This window comes from Anas acuta, chromosome 4 (genome assembly GCF_963932015.1).
Source record: "Anas acuta chromosome 4, bAnaAcu1.1, whole genome shotgun sequence".
Classification (NCBI taxonomy): Eukaryota; Metazoa; Chordata; class Aves; order Anseriformes; family Anatidae; genus Anas; species Anas acuta.
This window is the reverse complement of record NC_088982.1, coordinates 52,371,383-52,393,610: the sequence shown is the minus strand read 5'-3', so window position 1 is coordinate 52,393,610 and position 22,228 is coordinate 52,371,383. Positions and strand designations below refer to the sequence as shown.

Below are 22,228 nucleotides of genomic sequence, written 5' to 3'. Positions count from 1 at the left end.
CCTACTGTTACTAAGTAGGTAAGTAATTTATTCCAGTAGTAATATGGCAAGGATAAAGAGATGGTAATTAAAACAAAAGTGAGTTAAAATACTTAAAGCAATTAGAGAATATTTTATCAAAGCTTGTGATTAAATACTAAGTACACTTCTATGTTTCTAATCTCATTAAAGTCAATAGTATGTTTTTTGTTGAACTGGAACTCTCATGGAGAACTGTTTGAATTCATACAGAAGAGTATTTTAGTATTCATCACTACTTATGTCATAATTTTGAAAAGCTTGAAAACAGTATTTGTATTTATCAGAACAAAATGATTCAACAGAGTAGTTGCTATGTAAAGCACAAGCAAGTGTATGTTTTTTTTTTTTTCCCCACAGAGATTTCAGGAAGTTTGAACTCAGCATATCCAAAGTACAGGTTATATTTATAATTAATAGAACAGTTCTTATTGGTAAAATGGAGAATCCATGCTAGTGGTACTACTAACATTGTAAGAAAATCTCTCTTGCTTTAATGCAAATGATTGAAATGCAAGACCAAATCACTGTTGAAGTACACAATACACAATGGTGCCTTCAGAAGCAGTCCCATGAAATGCTTATTTTAAGGAGAAAGATAAGAATCAGCAGTTCTGAACATACAAAGGAAGTACTCTACACTAATCCAGTAGAACACTTGCTTTGACAGACTGTCCTTGAGCAAATAGAGGCATTCTTAGATTTGTTCCCTACTGTGTTTCCAGTTAAGGGTGTGAACAGGTTCTTTTCATGCTTATTGTTGTCATCCCAGGTGAGGGTAAGAACAAGAAGAAAAAGATAAATTTTTTTGCAAAATGGGCAGAGAAACTTAAGAGTACTGAATGCAGAGAGTATGGAATCATTACTTAAAAAAAAAAATGCTCAGGGAACAGAGGAAATAGATTAGTGATGTTCTAGAATATTCTTTAGCCATACATTTGGTAGGTATCAACAAAGAAAGCGAAACTGGATCTAAAAGGAGGTAAGAGTTATTTAGTGATGGATGCCTGCTGAACAACCTTGAAGAAGAGACTTGAAAAATAATGATATAGGGAAAACAGGAAACATAAATTAAGACAGACAAAGAACACAGACAAAAGCTACAGGTGGGATTTTTTTGAAGGGGAAAAAAAAAAAAAAAAAAGGCAATATTCCAGGAGGTGGAGCTTGCAATTCCCTATTTCTAACACACAGTCTGTTCTTAGAAATAAAGAAAAAAAAATCAACCACCTGTTTCTTATGCTTTATTTCATCTCGTCTACATGGTGACCTTCTTTTTAGATATATATTCTGTGTTAAAATTTTTTTCTACACTTCACCCTGTGTTTCTGTCTTCTGAAATGAGTTTATTTTATTTCTAGCTTGTACTTCTGTCAAATTTCAGTTTATTTTATTCCACTTCTTCTTCTTGATGAATTTTAGCTTTTGTTTGTTTGTTTTTCCCCACATTCTCCCTCTTTCTTCAGCCCCTGAGCTTCCTGTGGCTTTTTAATAGTTTAAATAAGACTCTGGCCTGAGATAGTAATATGGTCACCTATGAATCTGTGCAAGTAGTGGGGCTGCAGAAGGACATCAGCTGCTGTCTAATACCAATCAGTGACTACAGGAAAAAGCAAGCCAGTATATTATACTTAGGCAGACAGAGAGGAGGATATGCCCAGGCAGATACATTTCACATATGCAGAGAGCCATCCCTAAACTGTTCCCAGATTTCTCCTTCCATTGATTCTCCCAGACATGCTGTTCAAAGGCTCCTCATTAAAAAACATTGTCTTTTAGGCTCAGAGAGAGTGTTCCCATTCCACAGTCTCAGGCATATTTTCCTCATCTGTACCAGTTCAGATATAACCCTTCTTCACACATATTTTATCTTCTTTTCTGGACAGACAGATTTTCTCACACAGAAGTTCTCAGTACCAGCTCATAAATCCTTACCCTTTTCTAACGCAAGCACCTCCTGACTTCAGTGAACTTTTATTTTTGGTTTCTCTAACAATAACTGTAACCACCTCACTTTCCACCTGTACTTGTAAACTTACTCATGCTATGGTCCTCCCCCCCTTTTTCCCCAGCATTAACTTTCCTGTCCCCCTCTTGCAACGTTCTTTCCCCCATTCCTTCCCAGATCCCTTGCACTCTCCTCTCCAGTGGGACGTTCAGACTTTCTCGGTTTGGGTGTGCCTGTTGGTCTGTTTTATGTTACTAGATCATCTCCCTTTTCTAACGTAACAAGTAGAATAGAACAGGATACTCTTCCCGCGTCCATCGGCACCGTACTTGCAAAAAGAGACTGAAACAGAGATCCTTCGCCCCCTCCCTTTCCTCAGAAGACGCACGGCACCACCCAGCCCCGAACCTCCAGAGCCCTCCACCCCTTTGGATTCCCCCTGGCTCTCTCTCCCGCGGCGGGGCCATCTGCCCCAGCGGGGGCAGCACCCTGCCCGCCGCCATCCCCCCCTGCTCCCACTGCGGGGAGCTGCGTTGCGCTGCAGAGAGGGGGCGAGGGCCGCCCCCCGCCCTGCCCTCCGCGCCCGCCCCCCCGCCGCCACCACCACCACCACCGCCGCCGCCGCAGGATCCGTGGCGCCCCCCGCGCCCGGGATGCGGCCGGCGGCGGGGTGCCGGCTGCTGGCAGGAGCCGGGGGCAGGCGGGTGGGGAGGTGGGCTCCGGCCGCCGCCCGCCGCCGCGGCGGGGATTAGGCTCCGTCCCGCCCGGCTGCCATGCGGGGCGGCGGGGCCCGGCGGGCGGTAGGCGGGCGGCGGGCGCGGAGCCACCGGAGCTCTCCAGGGTGCTGAGCCGATTCCGAGCGCCTCCTCCGGCAGCATGATCCGGCCGCGGTACCTCCGCGCGGTCGTCTCTGGGTTTTACCTGTGGGAAGCCGCGGTTCTGCTCAGGTGAGGTGGTTTTCCGAGGGCAGGGCGCCGTGTCTGCCCGCCGTCCGTTCTCCTCGCGCGGGGAATGAGCCGCCGCGGTCGCTGCCGTCCCTCGGCAGCAGGGCTCTGGGCACGGACACCGCACGCGTGGGGTCCGCGCCTCGCGAATGACTTCGTAACAGTGCATCGCCTTGAATCTGGGATCGTGTTCGGGGAATGGAGGGCTAGGTGATACCTGCTCACCTGCTTTTTGATCTGGGAATGTTATCACCTGTGAGCTCACAGGTTCAAAACAAATCTTTTCTTTCTTTTCAAAGCAAATCTTTTCTTTCTTTTTGAAGTTAGATTAATGATCTGTTTTGTATCTACATGTGTAATGTAAACAGTTTCTAATGTTTTTCTTGTAATTGTGCCAAAAGATAGAGATTTTAAGAATCTGGATCACATGGTATGAGATTAATCAACTTCGTGTGGAAAGAGTAAATGAATGTATATGACAGTTTAAATTCTCCAGTTGCATCAAATATTTTATGTTAAGTGTAGATGACCAAACCCTTGTGTAGTGTGTAGATGACCAAACCCTTGTGTAGTGTATGCAAGGTGAGCAATAATGTGATATTATAACTTTATTTTAATGTACTTATAGCATATATTTCTCTTTGGTATATTATTTAAATCCCATCCATCCCATCCTACTATTGAATGATTAATCCTTAATCCTAAAAATCTTTAATTGTTCGGTTAATAATAAAAGCTTTCTTTTTTTTTTTTTTTTTTTTTTTTTAAGGTTAAAAAAGTGTAAAAGTTTTAGAAGGTATACAGGTATTTCACCTCAGATAATTCTGGACTTACGTTTGTTTCAAAATGTATACAAGCATCTTATTTTGCATAAATTCAAATTTTGTTCAATGTTGATAAAACCTGTTGTACTATGATAACCTGCTGCTCTTCAATTATCATTTTCTCAAAATGACCATGGTTACTCCGTGCAAAGCTGTAGAACTATCTTGCATATAGTGTCTGAGAAAGACCTCAGAAAGCTGCTTGGAATATATCACAATATAGAGACTGCTGGTGGTCTGAAGTACAACCCAAGAAAGCTGAGTGAGTTCACTGAGACCCATAGGAGTATCTTCCATGCCCAAGACAGCTTGCTTTGAAATTGAAAAAGTGTACAAAAAAAAAAAAAAAAAAAAAAAAGAAAATCATTAAACATTAAAAACTGCAGGATTCCCAAGCTTCTTGGAGCCATTATTTCCAGTTCTCTTCCAACTTAAGCCTTGTGATTTACATCAGAGTAAAGGGGACAGGGAACAGCAGGACACTGATTCCACTCCCTGTATGACACAAGCTCCCAGCCTTAGCACCTATTTAATATCCTCAGTGAAAAGATGAACATGCCAGCAATTTCTGGAAGCAACCTGGTCTTAAGTTTTTAACTTGTTTAAACACTGTAGAAAAAATCAAAACAAAACAATATATCTTCTCTAATACTGTGCAACATTGAAACTTCCCTCCCTTTCATTAACAAGCACTCAAAGCTGTGTAAGAAGACTGATAAAACCTTAGAGGAAAAACTTTCTTGTCCAACAGCCATGAAGCTGACTAAAGTGATTGTCTAAATACTATGCCTGTGAGCATAAACAACTATAGTTGTTTAGTTTTATTTTCAGTATAGGTCAAATGAAAACAAAAAGGTTTCTTATCAATATAGGTTACAAAATTAAGGGCATTCTATTTAGTGAGCAAGGTCTCTGGTTTTACATGCTTCACAAGAGAAAACTGCAATTGATTTTCTTTTTTTTTTTTTTAATAATTAATTTCCATCCCATATTTAAAGGTTTTTCAAAGTGAAATGACTGAAACAAAATGTATACTGGCCATTGTAGGATCTAGTCATTAATTTGATTTCTGAAAGACATTGAAGAGAAAACATCACTAATAATACTTCATAATATTGTCTTAGATTAATAAAATATTTATTGATAATACAATAATATATTTTACACAGGAAAAACAAGCATTTAAGTACATAGTAGTCCATTATGTTTTCAGTGTTGTATTTGAGAACTGGAAGAACTTGTTGTATTGAGAACTGGTCATCAGACCTCAAATTAAAAAATATTATATATTAATGACTGAGACTATAATACATATATATGCTACATATATATACTATACTATATACTACTGTATATATATACTACATTTATATATAGTGTATATATATACACACTATAATATATATTATATATTAATGACTGTCACTGACTATATTAATGAGTGCTATGTTAAGAAGTGGGGTAAAAACCTGGGGGGGGGGGGGAGGAAATGAGCCTGAAAAATAATTAATTCACTTCCAAACAAGAAAAAAATAAAAAAGAAAAAAGAAAAAAAGAAAACATTTCCAAGCTAGAGTTTGATGTCATCATGTCATCATTATCTCAAAGACAGAATATTCCTCTGAGTTTTCTTTAAAGTAATATGCTGGTAACGTAAATTCCTCTCTATTTGCTTGGATTCCAAGAGGTCATGCCAAAAGCAAGATCATGTTTGTAGATTTACAGAAGGATAGTATTTGTGAATCATTTATGATAAAGATCATATTTGTGAGTCAAACAATTTTATGACAGCTCTCAAACTTGCATTGGCACCAATACAGCTCTCTTAGAATTACTTTGTCAGGGATTTGCCAGAGAATTTGCTTTCTACTTAAAGAGAATAGTGTATGCATTTTGTTATATAGACCTATGTTTGGGGAAAGCACATAGGAAAGGTCGGTAGCACTATGGAAATGCAGAATAGATTGTCTCTTTAGGATATTTTTAGGTAACTATGTTAGCAGAGACCAAGAATCATCCTATGATTAAATTATTGCCTCTTTCCTTGTTCTGTTCATTGCCCCATTGGCCTTATATTGGAAGAAAACAGAGACAGCTAATTGTACTTAGAAGCCATATTCTTGTGGGGACAAAAAAAAAAAAAAAAAAAAAAAAATCTCCATTCTCTAACTCTGGGATATGTCTGTGCTCACAACACAGTTAACTGATTTTGAAATTATTCTTGCATTGCATTACAAATCGATTTCAGATGAGTAGCTTTAAGATCCAAAAGTCAATTTCTGTTAAGCCAGAATCAGTTCCTCTGATACAAGTAATGAAAGAGAAAGAAACAACAGCTAAAAATCATTAAATTTGTGTTGTCATAACAAACATATTTGAAAATAAAGTTTTCCAGGTGTTCTGATGAGACTTCAGCAGCTTATTAAGATGTCAAGAATTATATCTACAATACTATTCAAGAAATAAAAGTCTTTGATAAAATCAGGATGTCAATAAAATAGTGGGTGAACAAAAATGTAGTAATTCAAGCCAAGGGCAATGAGGCACAATATTTTCCTTAGCAGCCCTGACTCAATTTGAAAAGTTTCTGTGGGATGAATCAGTAAACAGACTCCAGATTCTAATGAAAAAGACCTGATGTGTGTCAGGGAGCAGACAGAGAAAGGGAAAGTGATCTGGGAATTCAGACTCACTAGAAGGCAGGCAGGAGTAGAATTCTACTAACAAGGCTTGCAGTCCCACACAACCTAGAACTAGAACAGAGTAAATCCTGTCCAAAAAAAAGTTCAGATTGCTGAGCCTAGTCCATAATAATGTGGTAGGTTTGAGGTCAAGGCAGAAAGTCAGGTCAGTAGATCAGGTTCAGGACCAGAATTAGGAAGGTACAAGGCTGGGTGCAGGTGCACCTGCACTGTAGTGCAGGCAGAGACAACAGCTATTCTCCAGCATTCCTGATGGGGAAAAAAGGAAAGGGGAAAAAAAAAAAAGAGAGAGAGAGAGAAAGGAAAAGGAAAAGAAGAGGAGAAAGAAGAAGGAGAAGGACAAGAAGGAGAAGGACAAGAAGGAGAAGGAGAAGGAGAAGGAGAAGGAGAAGGAGAAGGAGAAGGAGAAGGAGAAGGAGAAGGAGAAGGAGAAGGAGAAGGAGAAGGAGAAGGAGAAGGAGAAGGAGAAGGAGAAGGAGAAGGAGAAGGAGAAGGAGAAGGAGAAGGAGAAGGAGAAGGAGAAGGAGAAGGAGAAGGAGAAGGAGAAGGAGAAGGAGAAGGAGAAGGAGGAGAGAAATAAACAGCTTCTGAGAGAAAGGGGTGAGCCCCTGCTGAGATTTTGCACAGCTTTTGTCAAACAGCTCTGCTTCAAAGCTGGGCTGCTGCACTATTAGAGCTGGCACTGAGCCCAGCCAGGCCCCTGGGATCAAGGAAATGTGCTAAAGGCCCTTATAAAATGTCAGGAAGAGAACACTGGGGTTCCCTTGAAAGATGTACCCATAACCAGGCACTGTAATTTCCAAAAAATAGGACAAAAATAAAGGGCTTTTTTGTGGGGGAGCAAGACTACAGAAATCAAATTCTCTCATATTTCAAATATACCAGTAAAAACACTGAAATCTCTTTGAACCAAATATGAGTTTTATTACTAGTATGAATTTGATCAGCAGTTTTACTATCTATTCTTTATTTCTATAAGAAAACAGTTATTTTCCTAAATGACTACCATGTTAATAACATTGAGAAAGAAATAATGCACAGAGCTTTGAGTTATAATACAATAAGCTATAAGAAAATAAAATTGAATAACAAAGCAGTTTCAATTAAGTACGAGTCTTTCAATTCTTATTGTACTAGTGACATTTTCTTACTTTCCAGCCTCTCCTAGTTCATTGCTAGCCAAATGATGCTAACAACTACTGAAAGACAGAAATATTTTGAGATGACTGTTGTGCTTCTCTATGATGAAAAATGTAATAGCTCCTCCATCAAATTAGTCTTGTCCAGCTATCCTAGTGTGACAATTAGAGAAAATGAAAATTTTTATAAGATTAGAGCTTCTTATTTTAGCAGATTTAGAATATAAGCTTAAAATTACGTTACTGACTGTTATGTAATAATACCTATAGGGAATGATTCCAGTAAATCAGCTTTTCTCAAGTAGCAAGCAATGAAGAACCCTTCTGTGTGGTATTGCATCTTCTTTTTGCATCTGCTTTTCCTACAGATCTTTATGATGTTTATTGGAAGAATCAGTAAAAACAGACAGAAACTAAAAAGAAGTCTTTTTACTGTCACTGATATATAGGTATTGTGAACAGATTGAGTAAAAGGCACCTTCTTGAGGACAAGTATCAGCTAACAGCAAAAATGGATCATCTCAAGAAACATGAAAAGACACAGCCAGAAACTGTGTAACAAGAATGCAGGACCAAAGCATGAGAATGAGAAGAACATTAGGAAGAAGAGTCTTCAATAACATGAAGAGGAAAGAAGGCAAAAATATTTGAGACTGTACTTTTTTTTTTTTTTTTTTTTTTTTTCCCCAGCAGTGAATATATCCTATTACTTTTTGTGGCTTCAGAAGCATTAGGATCCTTCCTAACTGATGTCTTCAGGTGCTGTGCCAATATAAATGCTAAATAGTGATAGTAGAAAGGAAAAAAGTACAAAAATAGCATGTTAATATATTAATAAAAGAGTAAAATATATTAATAAAAGAGTAAAAGGATATATTTTGTTGTCACTCTTCCAGTCAGCTCTTTCATAAGTTGCTACAACATTATTCAAGAGAAATACTTGGTCCACTTCAATGAACTTCCAGTTTTGTTAGCAACATATCTGCTGGCTAAGGGTGTCCTACTAGATAAGTAAAAACAAATGTCACAAAGTGGAAACTTGCCGGCGATAGTAGGTTGTTGTTTTTTAAAGAGTTTTGAGGGCAAAAATAAAAATTATGAAATCAGTTGTGACTTACCATGCTTCTTTGAAGCAAAACTATTTTAACTGCCTTTTAGGAAAGAAACAAAACAAAACAAAACAAAACAAAAAACACTTGTTTTGTGAGCTCTCCTTATCTAGCTATATGAATAGATACTTATACAAAGCAAATCTCTATATAACATGTGCTATATACAACATATACAAAACATGTAACATACAATATAATACCTCTATAACTTCAGATCCTAGAAAGACTGCCCATAAAAAATCCCATCCTAATCCACCAGTATTACATGAGAATACGCTGGCATCATGTAAAGCCACAGAACCAACATGAAAGCTCTTTGACAACCTTGTAATCACTGAATACTGACTTAATGGAGGTAGCTAGGACACTGTAATAGTGTCCCAAGTGTAGTGCTACCCTCAGTGTATTAGCCCAACAGGGTACTCTTTGGGCTGCATCGCTGTGTTAGCCCGTTGCACAGTTTTTACAAGATCAGGGTGTGCAGTGGTTCACTTCAACAGTAGTCATGTAAAGTAAAGTACAGACTTTGCACAGCTAAATTTTTAGTAACTGCAGTATTTTAAGATATATGTTAATTCTGTGTCTAAGTATTTATATAATGCCTCCATGAAGAGATGTGGTTCTGAGCAATGTTTTCCCTGGTGCTATCAGGTCAGATGCATTTAGCAATTTTAGAACTAAAATCAAAGTAAGTAAATTTCAAGATCCCATCTGGATTACATCCCATAAAACATAAAAGACTTAAAAGAAAAAGACTTAAAAGACTTTTTTTTTTTTTTTTTTTTTTTTTTTTTTTTTTTTTAGGGGTGGGGGTGGAGAGGAACAGTGGGTGGGGTGAAGTCTATGTTTTTTGGTTTTATTTCATTGCTTCACCTGGAAGAGAAAATGCTTTATGCAAACTCAAACTTTTTTTTTCTTTTTTCTTTTTTTTTTTTTTAAGTGCATATTGATCAGAAGTTCTGTTTATGTTCAGCTCTTACACATTGAAGACAGATTGTTGTTTTGAAAATATTACATTTTTTTACTACACAAAATGAATACAAAATGCATCCACTTGAGACAGTAATATATGATTACAAAAGGTACAGTACAACAGAGAAGTGGAATTAAAGGAGCTATTTACACCCAGTTTCTCAATATATGGGTTAAAATTTTACCTTTAAAACTTATCCCAAAAATTCTATCACTGTGCAAATGTATTCTAAAAACTTACCTAGGTTTTCAATTATTTTTGCTGTTCCTGCGCAGAGGTGAATGCAAGGGTACTCGAATTTGCATCTATAATCAACATGAACACAAGTGTATTTGTTTGGATTCTCTAAGTAATGGCCTTTTTCATCCTTTTCAACAGTGGTTATTCTTTCAAGAGATGAAGTGTCTTGCACATAATAAAAACCAAAGCATATCTGGTCATTATTTTATCTTTATCCGGAATATTTCAATTTGTTTAAATGAAGCTAGGAAAATTGACATGACAATAAAGGGGGCGCTGGATACATGGCATAAACAATACTAGTATAGCAAAGACAAATCATGTATGTAAGGGGAATTTAAAACACCACTTTCTGCGTAAGAAAATGCATGTATCGGCTCCGGGGCAGACGCGTTCTGCAGCGGAGTGGGGGATCAGACAGGCAGCGCTAATTTTTCCGGCACCGAGGTCACTCGAGGGAGCCGCCAGGGCCCGGCAGCCCTCGTGAGAGCGGTGAATGAGGCGAGAACGAGGCGTAGGTGGAGCCAGCAGCGCCCCCTCCCCGGCCCTTCATAAGCTGCCCCTAGGGAGCACGCACGACCAAGAGCGCGGCGACCAGGCAGACAGGGCGTGCTGCGTCAGAAGGGAGAGGCGCGGCAGTTCGCGCAGGCAGGGTGAGCAGGAAGGGCAGAGCGCTCCCCCCCCGCCCATACGGACACCTCCTCTAACGGCGGTCTACCGCTAGCTCAGCTGCAGTGGTGTACACCAGGCACAGTGTGCTCTCCAGGAAGTCTGTACACACCCAGACCGACTGCCTGCTCAAAACCGCAGCAGTTCAGGTCTCCGGGTGCAGGGAGTGCCTGAGCCTGTTGCTACCACCTGCAGGGGGCAAAGAGACTGTGTGAGTGAGGTGCCAGCAGATGGACGACCTGGTCCGCCTCGTGGCAGAACTCAAGGAGGAGGTCGAGAGGTTGAGGGATATCAGGGAGTGTGAGCAGGAGATAGACCTGTGGAGCGACTCCCTGCATGGCCTGAAGGACAGGCCCCGGGGTGAGACACCCCAAATGGGGGTGGACCCCCTGCCCTGTTGCTGTCAGGCAGAGGCAGGGGACCTAGGAGTTGAGGAGGAATGGAGACAGGTCCCTGCTCGACATCGCAGGTGATGCCCAGCCCCACCTTCCCAGGCCCTGGAGCTTGAGAAGACCGGTAGCTGAGGAAGAGGTAGAAAGTCTTCCCAGGAGGATGTCTAGGGCGAGGAAGTGGACTCCACACCTCAGGACTGCATCCACTAGGACAGAAAGAAGGGTGATTGTTGTGGGCGACTCCCTTCTCAGGGGAACAGAGGGACCTATTTGTCGGCCTGACCCTACCTGGAGGGAAGTCTGCTGCCTCCCTGGGGCCACGGTCAGGGACATTGCCAGAAAACTTCCTAACGTGGTTTGCTCCTCTGACTATTATCCTCTTTTAGTAGTCCAGGCTGGCAGTTATGACATTGAAGAGAGAAGCCTGAAGACCATCAAACGGGACTTTAGGGGACTGGGACAGTTAGTGGATGGAGCGGGAGCACAGGTGGTGTTTTCGTCCATCCCTATGGTGGCAGGGAGGGGTACAGAGAGGACACAGAAAGCCCACCTGATAAAGACGTGGCTCAGAGGCTGGTGCCAGCACAGAAATTTTTTATTTTATTTTATTTTATTTATTTATTTATTTTTGACAATGGGGCACTTTACTCAGCACCCGGCCTGATGGCCACAGACAGGTCCCTGTCTCTAAGGGGAAAATGGATCCTGGACCAGGAGCTGGTGGGGCTCATTGAGAGGGCTTTAAACTAGGTGAGAAGGGGGATGGGGCTGAAACAAGGCTTGTTAGAGCTGTGCCAGGGGTAACAATGGCAAGGCTGGGAGAGAAGGCAATGACCCAGCTGAAGTGCATCTACACTAATGCACGCAGCATGGGTAACAAACAGGAGGAGCTGGAAGGCATTGTGCGGCAGGCAGGCTACGATTTGATTGCCCTCATGGAAATGTGGTGGGACCACTCTCATGACTGGAGTGCTGCAATGTCTGGCTATAGGCTCTTCAGAAGGGACAGGCAGCATGGAAGGGGTGGTGGTGTCGTTCTCTATACCAGAGAGAGTTTCGATTTCACGGAACTTGAGGCTGGGAATGATAAGGTTGAATCCCTATGGGTTAGGATCAGCGGGAAGGCCAACAAGGCAAGCATCCTGGTGGGGGTCTTTTATAGACTGCCAAACCAGGATGAGGAGACTGATGAGGAGTTCTACAGGAAGCTGACAAAAGTTGTGAAATCATCAGCGCTTGTTCTCGTGGGGGACTTCAGCTTCCCAGATATATCCTGGAAGCACAACACAGCCCAGAGAAAGCAGTCTAGGAGGTTTCTGGAGAGCGTGGAAGATAGCTTCCTGATACAGCTGGTTAGTGAGCCTACCAGGGGAAGTGCACCGCTAGACCTTCTCTTCACAAACAGAGAAGGACGGGTGGGAGATGTGGTGGTTGGAAACTGTCTTGGGCAGAGTGACCATGAAATGGTAGAGTTCCCCATTCTTGGAGAAGCCAGGAAGGGGACCAGTAAAACCGCTGTATTGGACTTCCGAAGGGCCGACTTTGAACTGTTCAGGACACTGGTTGGTAGAGTCCCTTGGGAGGTGGTTCTGAAGGGCAGAGGAGTCCAGGAAGGCTGGGCGCTCTTCAAGAAGGAAATCTTAATGGTGCAGGAGCGGTCTGTCCCCACGTGCCCAAAGACGAGCTGGAGAGGAAGAAGACTGGCCTGTCTGAACAGAGAGTTGTGGTTTGAGCTTAGCAGGAAAAAGAGGGTTTACAATCTTTGGAAAAGAGCGCGGGCCACTCGGGAGAACAAGGATGTTGCGAGGAAATGCAGGGACAAAATTAGAAAGGCCAAAGCTCATCTGGAGCTCAATCTGGCGACTGCTGTCAAAGACAACAAAAAATCTTTTTACAAATACATTAATGCAAAATAGAGGACTAAGGAGAATCTCAATCCTTTACTGCATGTGGGGGGGAACTTAGTTACGAAAGATGAGGAAAAGGCAGAGGTGCTTAATGCCTTCTTTGCCTCAGTCTTTAGCAGCAAAACCAGTTGCTCTCTGGATACCCAGTACCCTGAACTGGTGGAAGGGGATGGGGAGCAGAATGTGGCCCTCACTACCCATGAAGAAATGTTTGGCGACTTGCTACGGCACTTGGATGTACGCAAGTCAATGGGGCCAGATGGGATCGACCTGAGGATACTGAGAGTACTGGCAGAGGAGCTGGCCAAGCCACTTACCATCATTTATCAACAGTCCTGGCTGTCAGGGGAGGTCCCAGTTGACTGGAGGCTAGCAAAGGTGACGCCCATCTACAAGAACGGCCGGAGGGCAGACCCAGGAAACTATAGGCCTGTCAGTTTGACCTCAGTGCCAGGGAAACTCATGGAGAAGATTATCTTAAGTGTCATCACGTGGCACTTAAAGGTGAACCAGGTTATATGTCCCAGTCAGCATGGGTTTATGAAAGGCAGGTCCTGCTTGATGAACCTGATCTCCTTCTATGACAAAGTGACACACTTGGTGGATGAGGGAAAGGCTGTGGATGTGGTCTACCTTGACTTCAGCAAGGCATTTGACACCATTTCCCACAGCATTCTCCTCAAGAAACTGTGTGCTCGTGGCTTGGACTGGCGTACGCTTCGTTGGGTTAAAAACTGGCTGGATAGCCGGGCCCAAAGAGTCGTGGTGAATGGAGTCAAATCCAGATGGAGGCCGGTCACTAGTGGCGTTCCGCAGGGCTCAGTACTGGGGCCGGTCCTCTTTAATATCTTTATTGATGATCTGGATGAGGGGATCGATTGCACCCTCGGTAAGTTTGCAGACGACACCAAGTTAGGTGCGTGTGTCAACCTGCTCGAGGGTAGGAAGGCTCTGCAGGAGGATCTGGATAGGCTGCACCGATGGGCTGAGGTCAACTGTATGAAGTTCAACAAGGCCAAGTACCGGGTCCTGCACCTGGGGCGCAATAACCCCAAGCAGAGCGACAGGCTGGGAGATGAGTGGTTGGAAAGCTGCCTGACACAGAAGGACCTGGGAGTGATGGTTGATAGTCGGCTGAATATGAGCCAGCAGTGTGCCCAGGTGGCCAAGAAGGCCACCGGCATCCTGGCTTGCATAAGAAGCAGTGTGGCCAGCAGGTCTAGGGAAGTGATTGTTCCCCTGTACTCTGCTCTGGTGAGGCCACACCTCGAGTACTGTGTTCAGTTTTGGGCCCCTCGCTACAAGAAGGACATGGAGGTGCTCGAAAGAATCCAGAGAATGGCAACGAAGCTGGTGAGGGGTCTGGAGAACAAGTCCTACGATGAGCAGCTGAGGGAGCTGGGTTTGTTCAGCCTGGAGAAAAGGAGGCTCAGGGGCAACCTTATCGCTCTTTATAAGTACATTAAAGGAGGCTGTAGAGAGGTGGGGGTTGGTCTATTCTCCCATGTGCCTGGTGATAGGACGAGGGGGAACGGGCTAAAGTTGCACCAGGGGTGTTTTAGGTTGGATATTAGGAAGAACTTCTTTATTGAGAGGATTGTGAGGCATTGGAATGGGCTGCCCAGGGAAGTGGTGGAGTCACCATCCCTGGAGGTCTTTAAAAGACATTTAGATGTTGAACGTAGCGATATGGTTTAGTGGAGGACTTGTTAGTGTTAGGTCAGAGGTTGGACTCGATGATCTTGAGGTCTCTTCCAACCTAGACAATTCTGTGATTCTGTATGTGTAGTAGACCAGGAAAATTTTTGTGAAAACATGAAAGGATAGTAGCACTGTTTTTTAACCTTCACATTATTTTCTCTGACTTACTCAGTAAGGAATATGCTTCAGCACATCCTTTAGAAACACTGGGTTCTGTCATTACATGGCATGAATGCTGCCACTCTCAACATCACCCTGAAGCTCAACTCTGTTGTTGCCTTAAAGAAAGTCTTACATTTAGTTGTTATAGTGTTGATCTGGATAGAATTAAAAAAAGGGAAAAAATTACTTAATTCATGTATCTCATGTAAATTAATACAGCTGGTTGAATTTTGCCATTCCCTTCTCACAGAAATTTCCAAAATTCTGAAAAGATTTTATTCAGAAAATTATTCAGTTAATATAAAAACTAGTGAGATAGTAATGCAAGTTCAGACTACCATAGATTGGAGACTTACAAGTTCTGTATTCAGATATATTCCATCTCTTAAAAAAAAGAATCAACCAACCAAATAAACACACAAAAAGTACCAGTTAGTTGCATTTTGGAAGGATCTATGTTTAATTCAAAGTTAACACAGTCAGAAAATTGACTCATACAGTGGATCTCCAGAAGAGTCAGATATATGTCAGCATCTGCTCCTTGTGCAGATGCTTGAGTGAGTTTTTTTTTTTCCCCAGAAATGGATGTTGAAATAAATTAAGAAACAGGTAGAAATTAAGACCTGAATTTAAAGCACTGATGAAAATAAGATGTACATAACATATGAGACTACTTAGGAAAAAGGTGTTTCTGGCAAAATTAGGAACAAATATTTAGATTAGAACCAGAATTCATAAAATGTCTTAAGAAAAATCACATGCCTCATGGCTGAAGTTGGCAACAATAAAACAACAAAGCAAATTAAACAACAAGGAAAAATTAGAGAGAATCTGTAGTTTATTGAAGCCATTTCTTAATTAAGCTGGAAAGCCATGTTCATAGGATTATGAAGAATGCTGACAAAACTTTTTTTTTTTCTTTTACTATAAAAGTAAATGGTTTTCCGAAGAGGGGGAGCAAGCTTTGTGTTTTAATATTTGTATGGAGTCACAAACAAAAACAAGCGTACCCAAATTTAGTCTCATCTAGACTGTAAAGATCTTTGACCTGAATGAAGATCACTTCATGACTTTAAAAAAAAAAAACAACTCTAGTTTTTTTCTGTTAGGAAAGGATGAAGCACACTACAGCAATCGAAAGCTTTTTAAAACTGTAGCATGTAAAGCAAATAAGCTATAACATTATAGCAATTTACTTCCACGACAAACGGCTGGAGGAAGATGGAAGGGCTGGAGGAAGGTGGAAGGGCTGGAGGAATTCTCAGCTGCGTTGACAAAGGGGGAAAATAATTACAGTGTAAAGGTATCAGCAACATCATAACAAAATGCTTGTAACTGTTGCCTAGCTCATAAAATGCATTAAAATGCAACATTACTTCAGTCACTAAACAGAAAAAATAATATTTTCCAATATTTTTAAGACATTTTTAATATTTGCATTGAAATACAATCCCATATATTTTTATGTAGTTTTCCTTCCGAACTATGGAAATAATAAAGAATGGATAATGTTATTTTCAAATGGATATTAATTCTTTGCTACATACAAAAATTGTTACTTTGGCTGAAAATATGTTCAATGATCTCTGATATAACTTTACTTATATCCACACATTATATCTAAAAAATAAGCTGACCTTTAGAATGTATTCAAAGTAAGAGGATAAGAGTACAACTAGAAAAATCTAAGTGTGAAAAATCAATAGGAAAATCTAATCTGTCACAGAATATGTTTAAAGTTTTCCTGAGAGTTTTTGTAAGAAATCACCTCTTTAAAATCTTGGTGAGACAATGCTTCTGCTCCTGTTATTGGAACTGACAGTCCTTTCTCCATCACACATGAGTTGAATTCCATGTTCCAATCTGAGCTAATAAAATCACTAAACATTCTGCAATCTAAAACATTGCAGAATATGAAAATCTGCATTTTCATTGCATTAGGAACTAATGATTTAATGACCTACAACCTACAACAAATAAATGAATTTTCATATTTAATTAACGAGCAATACATTATTGTCAGTTTTAACCGAAATTGTAGGAAATACAAATGGAATCTCTTTTTTTTGACTCATGTCAAATTTAATATTCTCTTTCATTTGCAATCTTTGAGTTTAGTACATGTCACTCTCTTCCTTCATATACTCTCACCAGTGGAAACATGCTTTTCATTTTTCTTGGTTCATCAGGATGAAATTCTCTCATTCACCAATAAAGCTCAAGTATTTTAGTGATGGAATAATAAGGAGGAAATGGAAAAAGGTGATTCCCTTGTGTGAACCTTGAACTGTAGAAGTGGATAATGTTACCTAATTCAGATATCCATATTTCTTTGGGTTCACAGTGTAGGTAATGTAAAGTAAGACTGAGTCTTCCAAAGGATAGTTTATAGCAGGAGCCTGATTTTGAGTCTTGTTTCACATCTCAGAAGAAACTTTTTGTGTAAGCTAGAAAGCTAGAAGGGGACAGCAGTGACAGTGGATTCTTTTAGGACTGGATCCATGCATCTGAAATCCTCAGACTCTTCTCTTAGCCTTCCAAAATGGCCCTGACTTTTTGTGAATTAATATTGTTGAAGAATGGCCTCCAATAAGAGAAGTCTATGTATGTGTATTTATTTATTTATTTATTTATTTATTTATTATCTGTGAGGGATTTTAATTTCCAATAGAGTGAAGAGATTGCTTTAAAATTTTATTGCAATTTAAAAAAAATATTTGCTTTAAACATATTTATCCTCCTTCTGAGCTCCTGTTCCACAATATTTGCCTCATCTGCAAAGTTTCTGAAGTTTAAATTGTTTATTGAAATCAAAAACAGTGAAATATGTTTCTCTTCTGACACAACTATCTTAGGTTTAAACACACTACAACTCAGTAGAACATCTGTGTCATGCTACTTGACTGAACAAATTCATTTTAATGAAAAACTAAGCCAAAACTATAAAAAGTTTAGGAAACAGCTTTATCCACAAAAATCAAATAAATTAGTATTGTTTAAGCTTTATATTGATTTTTTTTTCTCTCTCTCTGAAATTGAACACCATTTTTACCTTTCTGAAAGAATAGAATTTCTTATTTTTGTTCAAACAAGGAAACATTTTTAATTTTGATTGGCTTGATTCCTTCAGAGGTCATTCTCGTTAACATTTATTGTATTTTTCTTGTATAAAGCTGTCACATGCAGGAGTATTTTCCTGTCAAAAATGCCTTTTTTTCTCAGGTACATGTTGGAATAATGTGCAATTTTTACATACTATAAACTCTGACCTTTTTAGTTCTTTACCTACTTCAATGAATAGATCTTTCTATTCTAGATTGTTAGGTGATGAGGTGCAGATATTGTGCAGTACTGACTGAGATTAATTTACTGAAATGCTTTTGTTGCTATTTGTGAGATGCAGCTGAGTGCATGGCTGCTGGATGCAGTTTTTGCTTTCCTTTATGAGTGTTTAATTAATTTCTTGAGATTCTCTTAAGAGCTTTTTAATGTAAAGTGCATTAAAAATATTCAAACATCACCTGGAGAGAATTGACCACAATCACAAGATCGGATTGCTCCAGGGGTTTGGCCACACTTGCTGTCTCAGAGAATTGTTACTGGACCACCATAATGCATTCAAAGCACAGAGTATCATATAACATCTCTGCAGTATGTATTGTAAGATGAAAAAAAAATCTAACAGTGAATGACTAAGATGGTCTGTATTTCAAATGAAATAAATAATTTATTATTGGATAAGAAAATCAAAAAAACAAATATGGCAGTAACTTGGTGTTAAGATAGGATCTTCAAGATAAAATATGGAAGTAGTTTAATTATGGAAGGAAGAAATTGAATGTACCATATAAGTCAAAGGTAATTTATATCAATTGTATTCAACATGAAGTTAGGAAGAGTCTGGAGACTAACCTAAGAATAACTTGGGTAAGTCAGAGGACTTCTCTAACTTGGATTTGTTAACTCTTCTCTGCTAAGTTTCTAATTGAAGGTATCATTACATCACACAATAGGTTTTATTCATCTTTGTCATCGACATATAGCAGTAAATGGATAGCAATAAATGGGAAGAGAATATATACCTCTTAAAATAAAGCATATATATAAGGTATTTTCATTTTTACATTCCTTTCTTTTACCTGTGCTTTAGCAAAAATATCCACAAGTTTGGGGAAGATAGAAAAGAGATGGCTTGTGAATAGGAATACAGTGATTCTTCAGAAAATACATACTTTAGAAGCTTTAAAGTAGGAGACATTTTTGGAGATTGTGAAATTCCCTTTGAAGAGTTTTTCTCAGTCATTTTGTTTTGGAAGAAGGGAAGAGACGGTGAGCTTTCCTCTAACAAAAATACTTTAAACAGAAATGTCAGGAGCACTGATTCATGACCCATGTTGCTCTTGTGTGCTAAATTGTCAGCTGCTAGATGAGGTCTCCTATTTAAATTCTGTAGATGGTGATGTTCTTGCTGCATAGCTATGCTTTTTTTTTTTTTTTATGAATTCTATAATAGCAATTATTTTGATAATTTAAAAGAATCAATAATAATGCAAACATATCCTTTGCAGGGGAGTTAGAAAAGAACTGAATCCCATCACCTGCAATCACAGTCATATGTGTCATAACAACCTAATACCCTTATCAAGCTCCATCTTAAAACACACAGGGCTTTTGTATCTCTGTTCAAAGTGCTAGACTATTTCTGAACTGAAGTGTTTCATTGGTTGAAAGAGTTTTAATTTACAATCTAAATTTATCCCTGGACACTTTATATTCATTTGCTTTCATGACAACGATATTATCTACCTTTAAATTCCTTTTTCTCTGCAGGTGCACATCACAAACAGAACAGTAGCACATTTTTTCCTAGCAGTGGTTAATCTCTGATTTTTAAGATGGCTGTAGTTTATTAGCAGCTTAAGTTCATTTTCCTTTCTGGGGCTTAATTCTAAACTGAACAGGGAGGTGGTGTCATACAACTGCTGGGTAAGTCAAATCAGCTGTGAAAGGAAATTTAGAAAATGGGCCAGCATTATTCCATGTAACCTACACCCCAGATTACAGGTTATAGTACCAACACCTGCTAGCCTGCAACCCAGTGCCAGGGTAGTAGGATCCTGAGAAGATGCTATTTTCTACTTTGAACTATTCCCATTACTTGCTTTCCTTAATCTCTTCAAGTCCATAATGTATCTTTTGGCAATCTAAAGGTTGCCTTTTCTGCATGAGACTTGTAATGTCAACTCTGAATTTAGCCTGCTCTTCTATATATTCCTTTTCATTCCTTTTCACAAACCTACCTATATAAGAAAAGCAGTAATTTAAATTTTGCTAAATTGCTTCTTTCAGAAAGTCATACTGTACTGGTATGTTACAGCTTCATCTACTGTTGCCTTTATTATTCAAACTGTGTACCTAAATTCCCATTTGAATTTGCCTGTCTCTCATTGATTATTCTGCCTTTCCTCTTTAGATTAAATGTCCAACATTTTCTGTCCCTTGGAGGTATCTGAACACTTTAGTCATGTTACTTTTCAATCCTCTTTTTGATAAGCTAAACAGACTGAACTCCTAACATCTCTTACTGTAAGGAAATTTCCCTAACTCTCAGATCATGGTTTAGTGGCTTTGTTGAGTACCTTTCCTAATGCTTTAATATCCTCTTAAAACTTGGACACTGAATCCGGTGCAATGTCCCAGAACTGGTCTCATTAATATCATATGAAATAATAATTGACCTTCATGCTCCTGCTCACTCTTTCATTTTTTCCACGCTGTTGGATAGCACAGTAGTGCAGTGAGAACTTTACCATGACAGTACTGAATTGTTCAACGTGAATTGTGAATCCTTCAGATACACTGCTTTGTCCACATTCTGTCCACATTCCAAATTCACATACATGCAAATGTCCTCCTTTTCTATTTTAAACTGCTCTACTTAAATGGTTTGAACCTAAGAAATCATTTTATTTCCTTGCACTCATCCTTATTTAACTCCATCATTTTGTGTGTGTGTGTGATTCTCAGTTTTAAACTATCAATGACTTTCTGTTTTATTTCTAGATCATTGATGGCAATGCTGAACATAATTCTTACTACAATTCTCTATGGTAGCCATTTGTCTAGTATTTTGGATATGGGTGCTGGTACAGAGATGTCTTGGCTGAGCGAGAATGTTTTTTACTACCTGAGTAACACTTTTGTCCCACTGTAAATGTACACAGATTGACCTAACAGTTTCTGGCTCAAATATGACTTGTGTGCTTGTCACAGACCTGTGAAAAGAATACTGGATGTTTTCTTATTTCTGTCTATGTCCAACTTGACAATCTTCAAGGCACAATACAAAACTCATCTCTCTTCAGATTGTAGATGAACACTGATTTAAGGGGCTCAATAGACCAAAGATGGGAGTAATTATAGTCCTGGTGGTTCCAATTTTCTGTTAATTCCTGGTTTTGTAGAGCAGCTTATCTGTAGCTAATATTCTTACCCTAACATTTGATGGTCTTAATTCAGTTGGTCACAAATTATTTTTCAAATACATTGTTTGATAACATTTTATATTTTTCTTTATATTTATTCACTAGTTTAACTATCAATTTTCTTTGTAATTGTTTAGCCCAGTTTAGTTTACAAAGTAAACTAAAACCACAAGTCTATAGGAGCTTAGTTCTGAATGCACCACATGATGAAAGTTTTGCTTACTAAATTCTTATAATTCTGCCTCTTGGAAAACACACGCACAAAATTCTTTTTTATAAAATGCAACAGGTCAGTGTAAATTCCCTCTGGATGTGACAGTATTTTGACACAAAGGCCTTCCTAAAAATCCACTGCCTTACTCAAGCTTCACTCTATTACCTATATTACTTGACTCTTTTTAACTATTCCACAATGCATCTCAGATAGATGTATTATATTATCTGTAGATGTAGTATTATCTTTCCAACAGGATTCTTGAAATACAGTTTTTCTATTAAAGGGACTTTGAACAAGGCAGAATTCTGCAGTGCTCAACCATTTTTTTGTCAATAGCACACTGGGCTGAGAAAAACATAAAATACTTGAAGAAATATTTAATTAAAAATTACAGCTAATTTCTAAAATAAAACTTGCTTCTACAGTATTTATTAACTATGCTGAATATATTGCTTTCAGAAGCAGGCAATAAAATTATTCCAGATACTATGAGGCTTTTAACTGACTAATTCTAACAAAAATTAGTGATGCTACCATAAGACACAAAAGTAAATGCTACTTTGAAAAAAATCTGTAGTCACAGCAATTACTATTTTTCCTATTCAGCATTAGTTACCTTAATTTACCTTAATTTCAAAGTACTCTATTCCATGGTAGACTTTAAAAACGACATCAGAATGATTTAGGAAAAAAAAAAAACAAAAAAACAAAAAAACAAAAAAAAAACAAAACAAAAAAAAAAAAAACAAACAGAGAAGAGGAAAAGAACAAATAAACAAATCTCCAATCAGAGAA

General features: G+C 39.2%; 1 protein-coding gene across 2 annotated transcripts in view; it reads left to right on the top strand.

Annotated features, from left to right (window-relative positions):
- Nucleotides 1-2,556: 2,556 nt before the first annotated feature.
- GLRA3 (glycine receptor alpha 3) overlaps nt 2,557-22,228 on the top strand; it is an 86,794-nt gene continuing 67,122 nt past the window's right edge. For both annotated transcript variants that reach the window (XM_068681247.1, XM_068681246.1), the window contains exon 1: nt 2,557-2,913. In XM_068681247.1, coding sequence (XP_068537348.1) covers nt 2,843-2,913 — 71 coding nt within the window. In that variant the 5' untranslated portion in view covers nt 2,557-2,842. The remainder of the gene's footprint in view (nt 2,914-22,228) is intronic.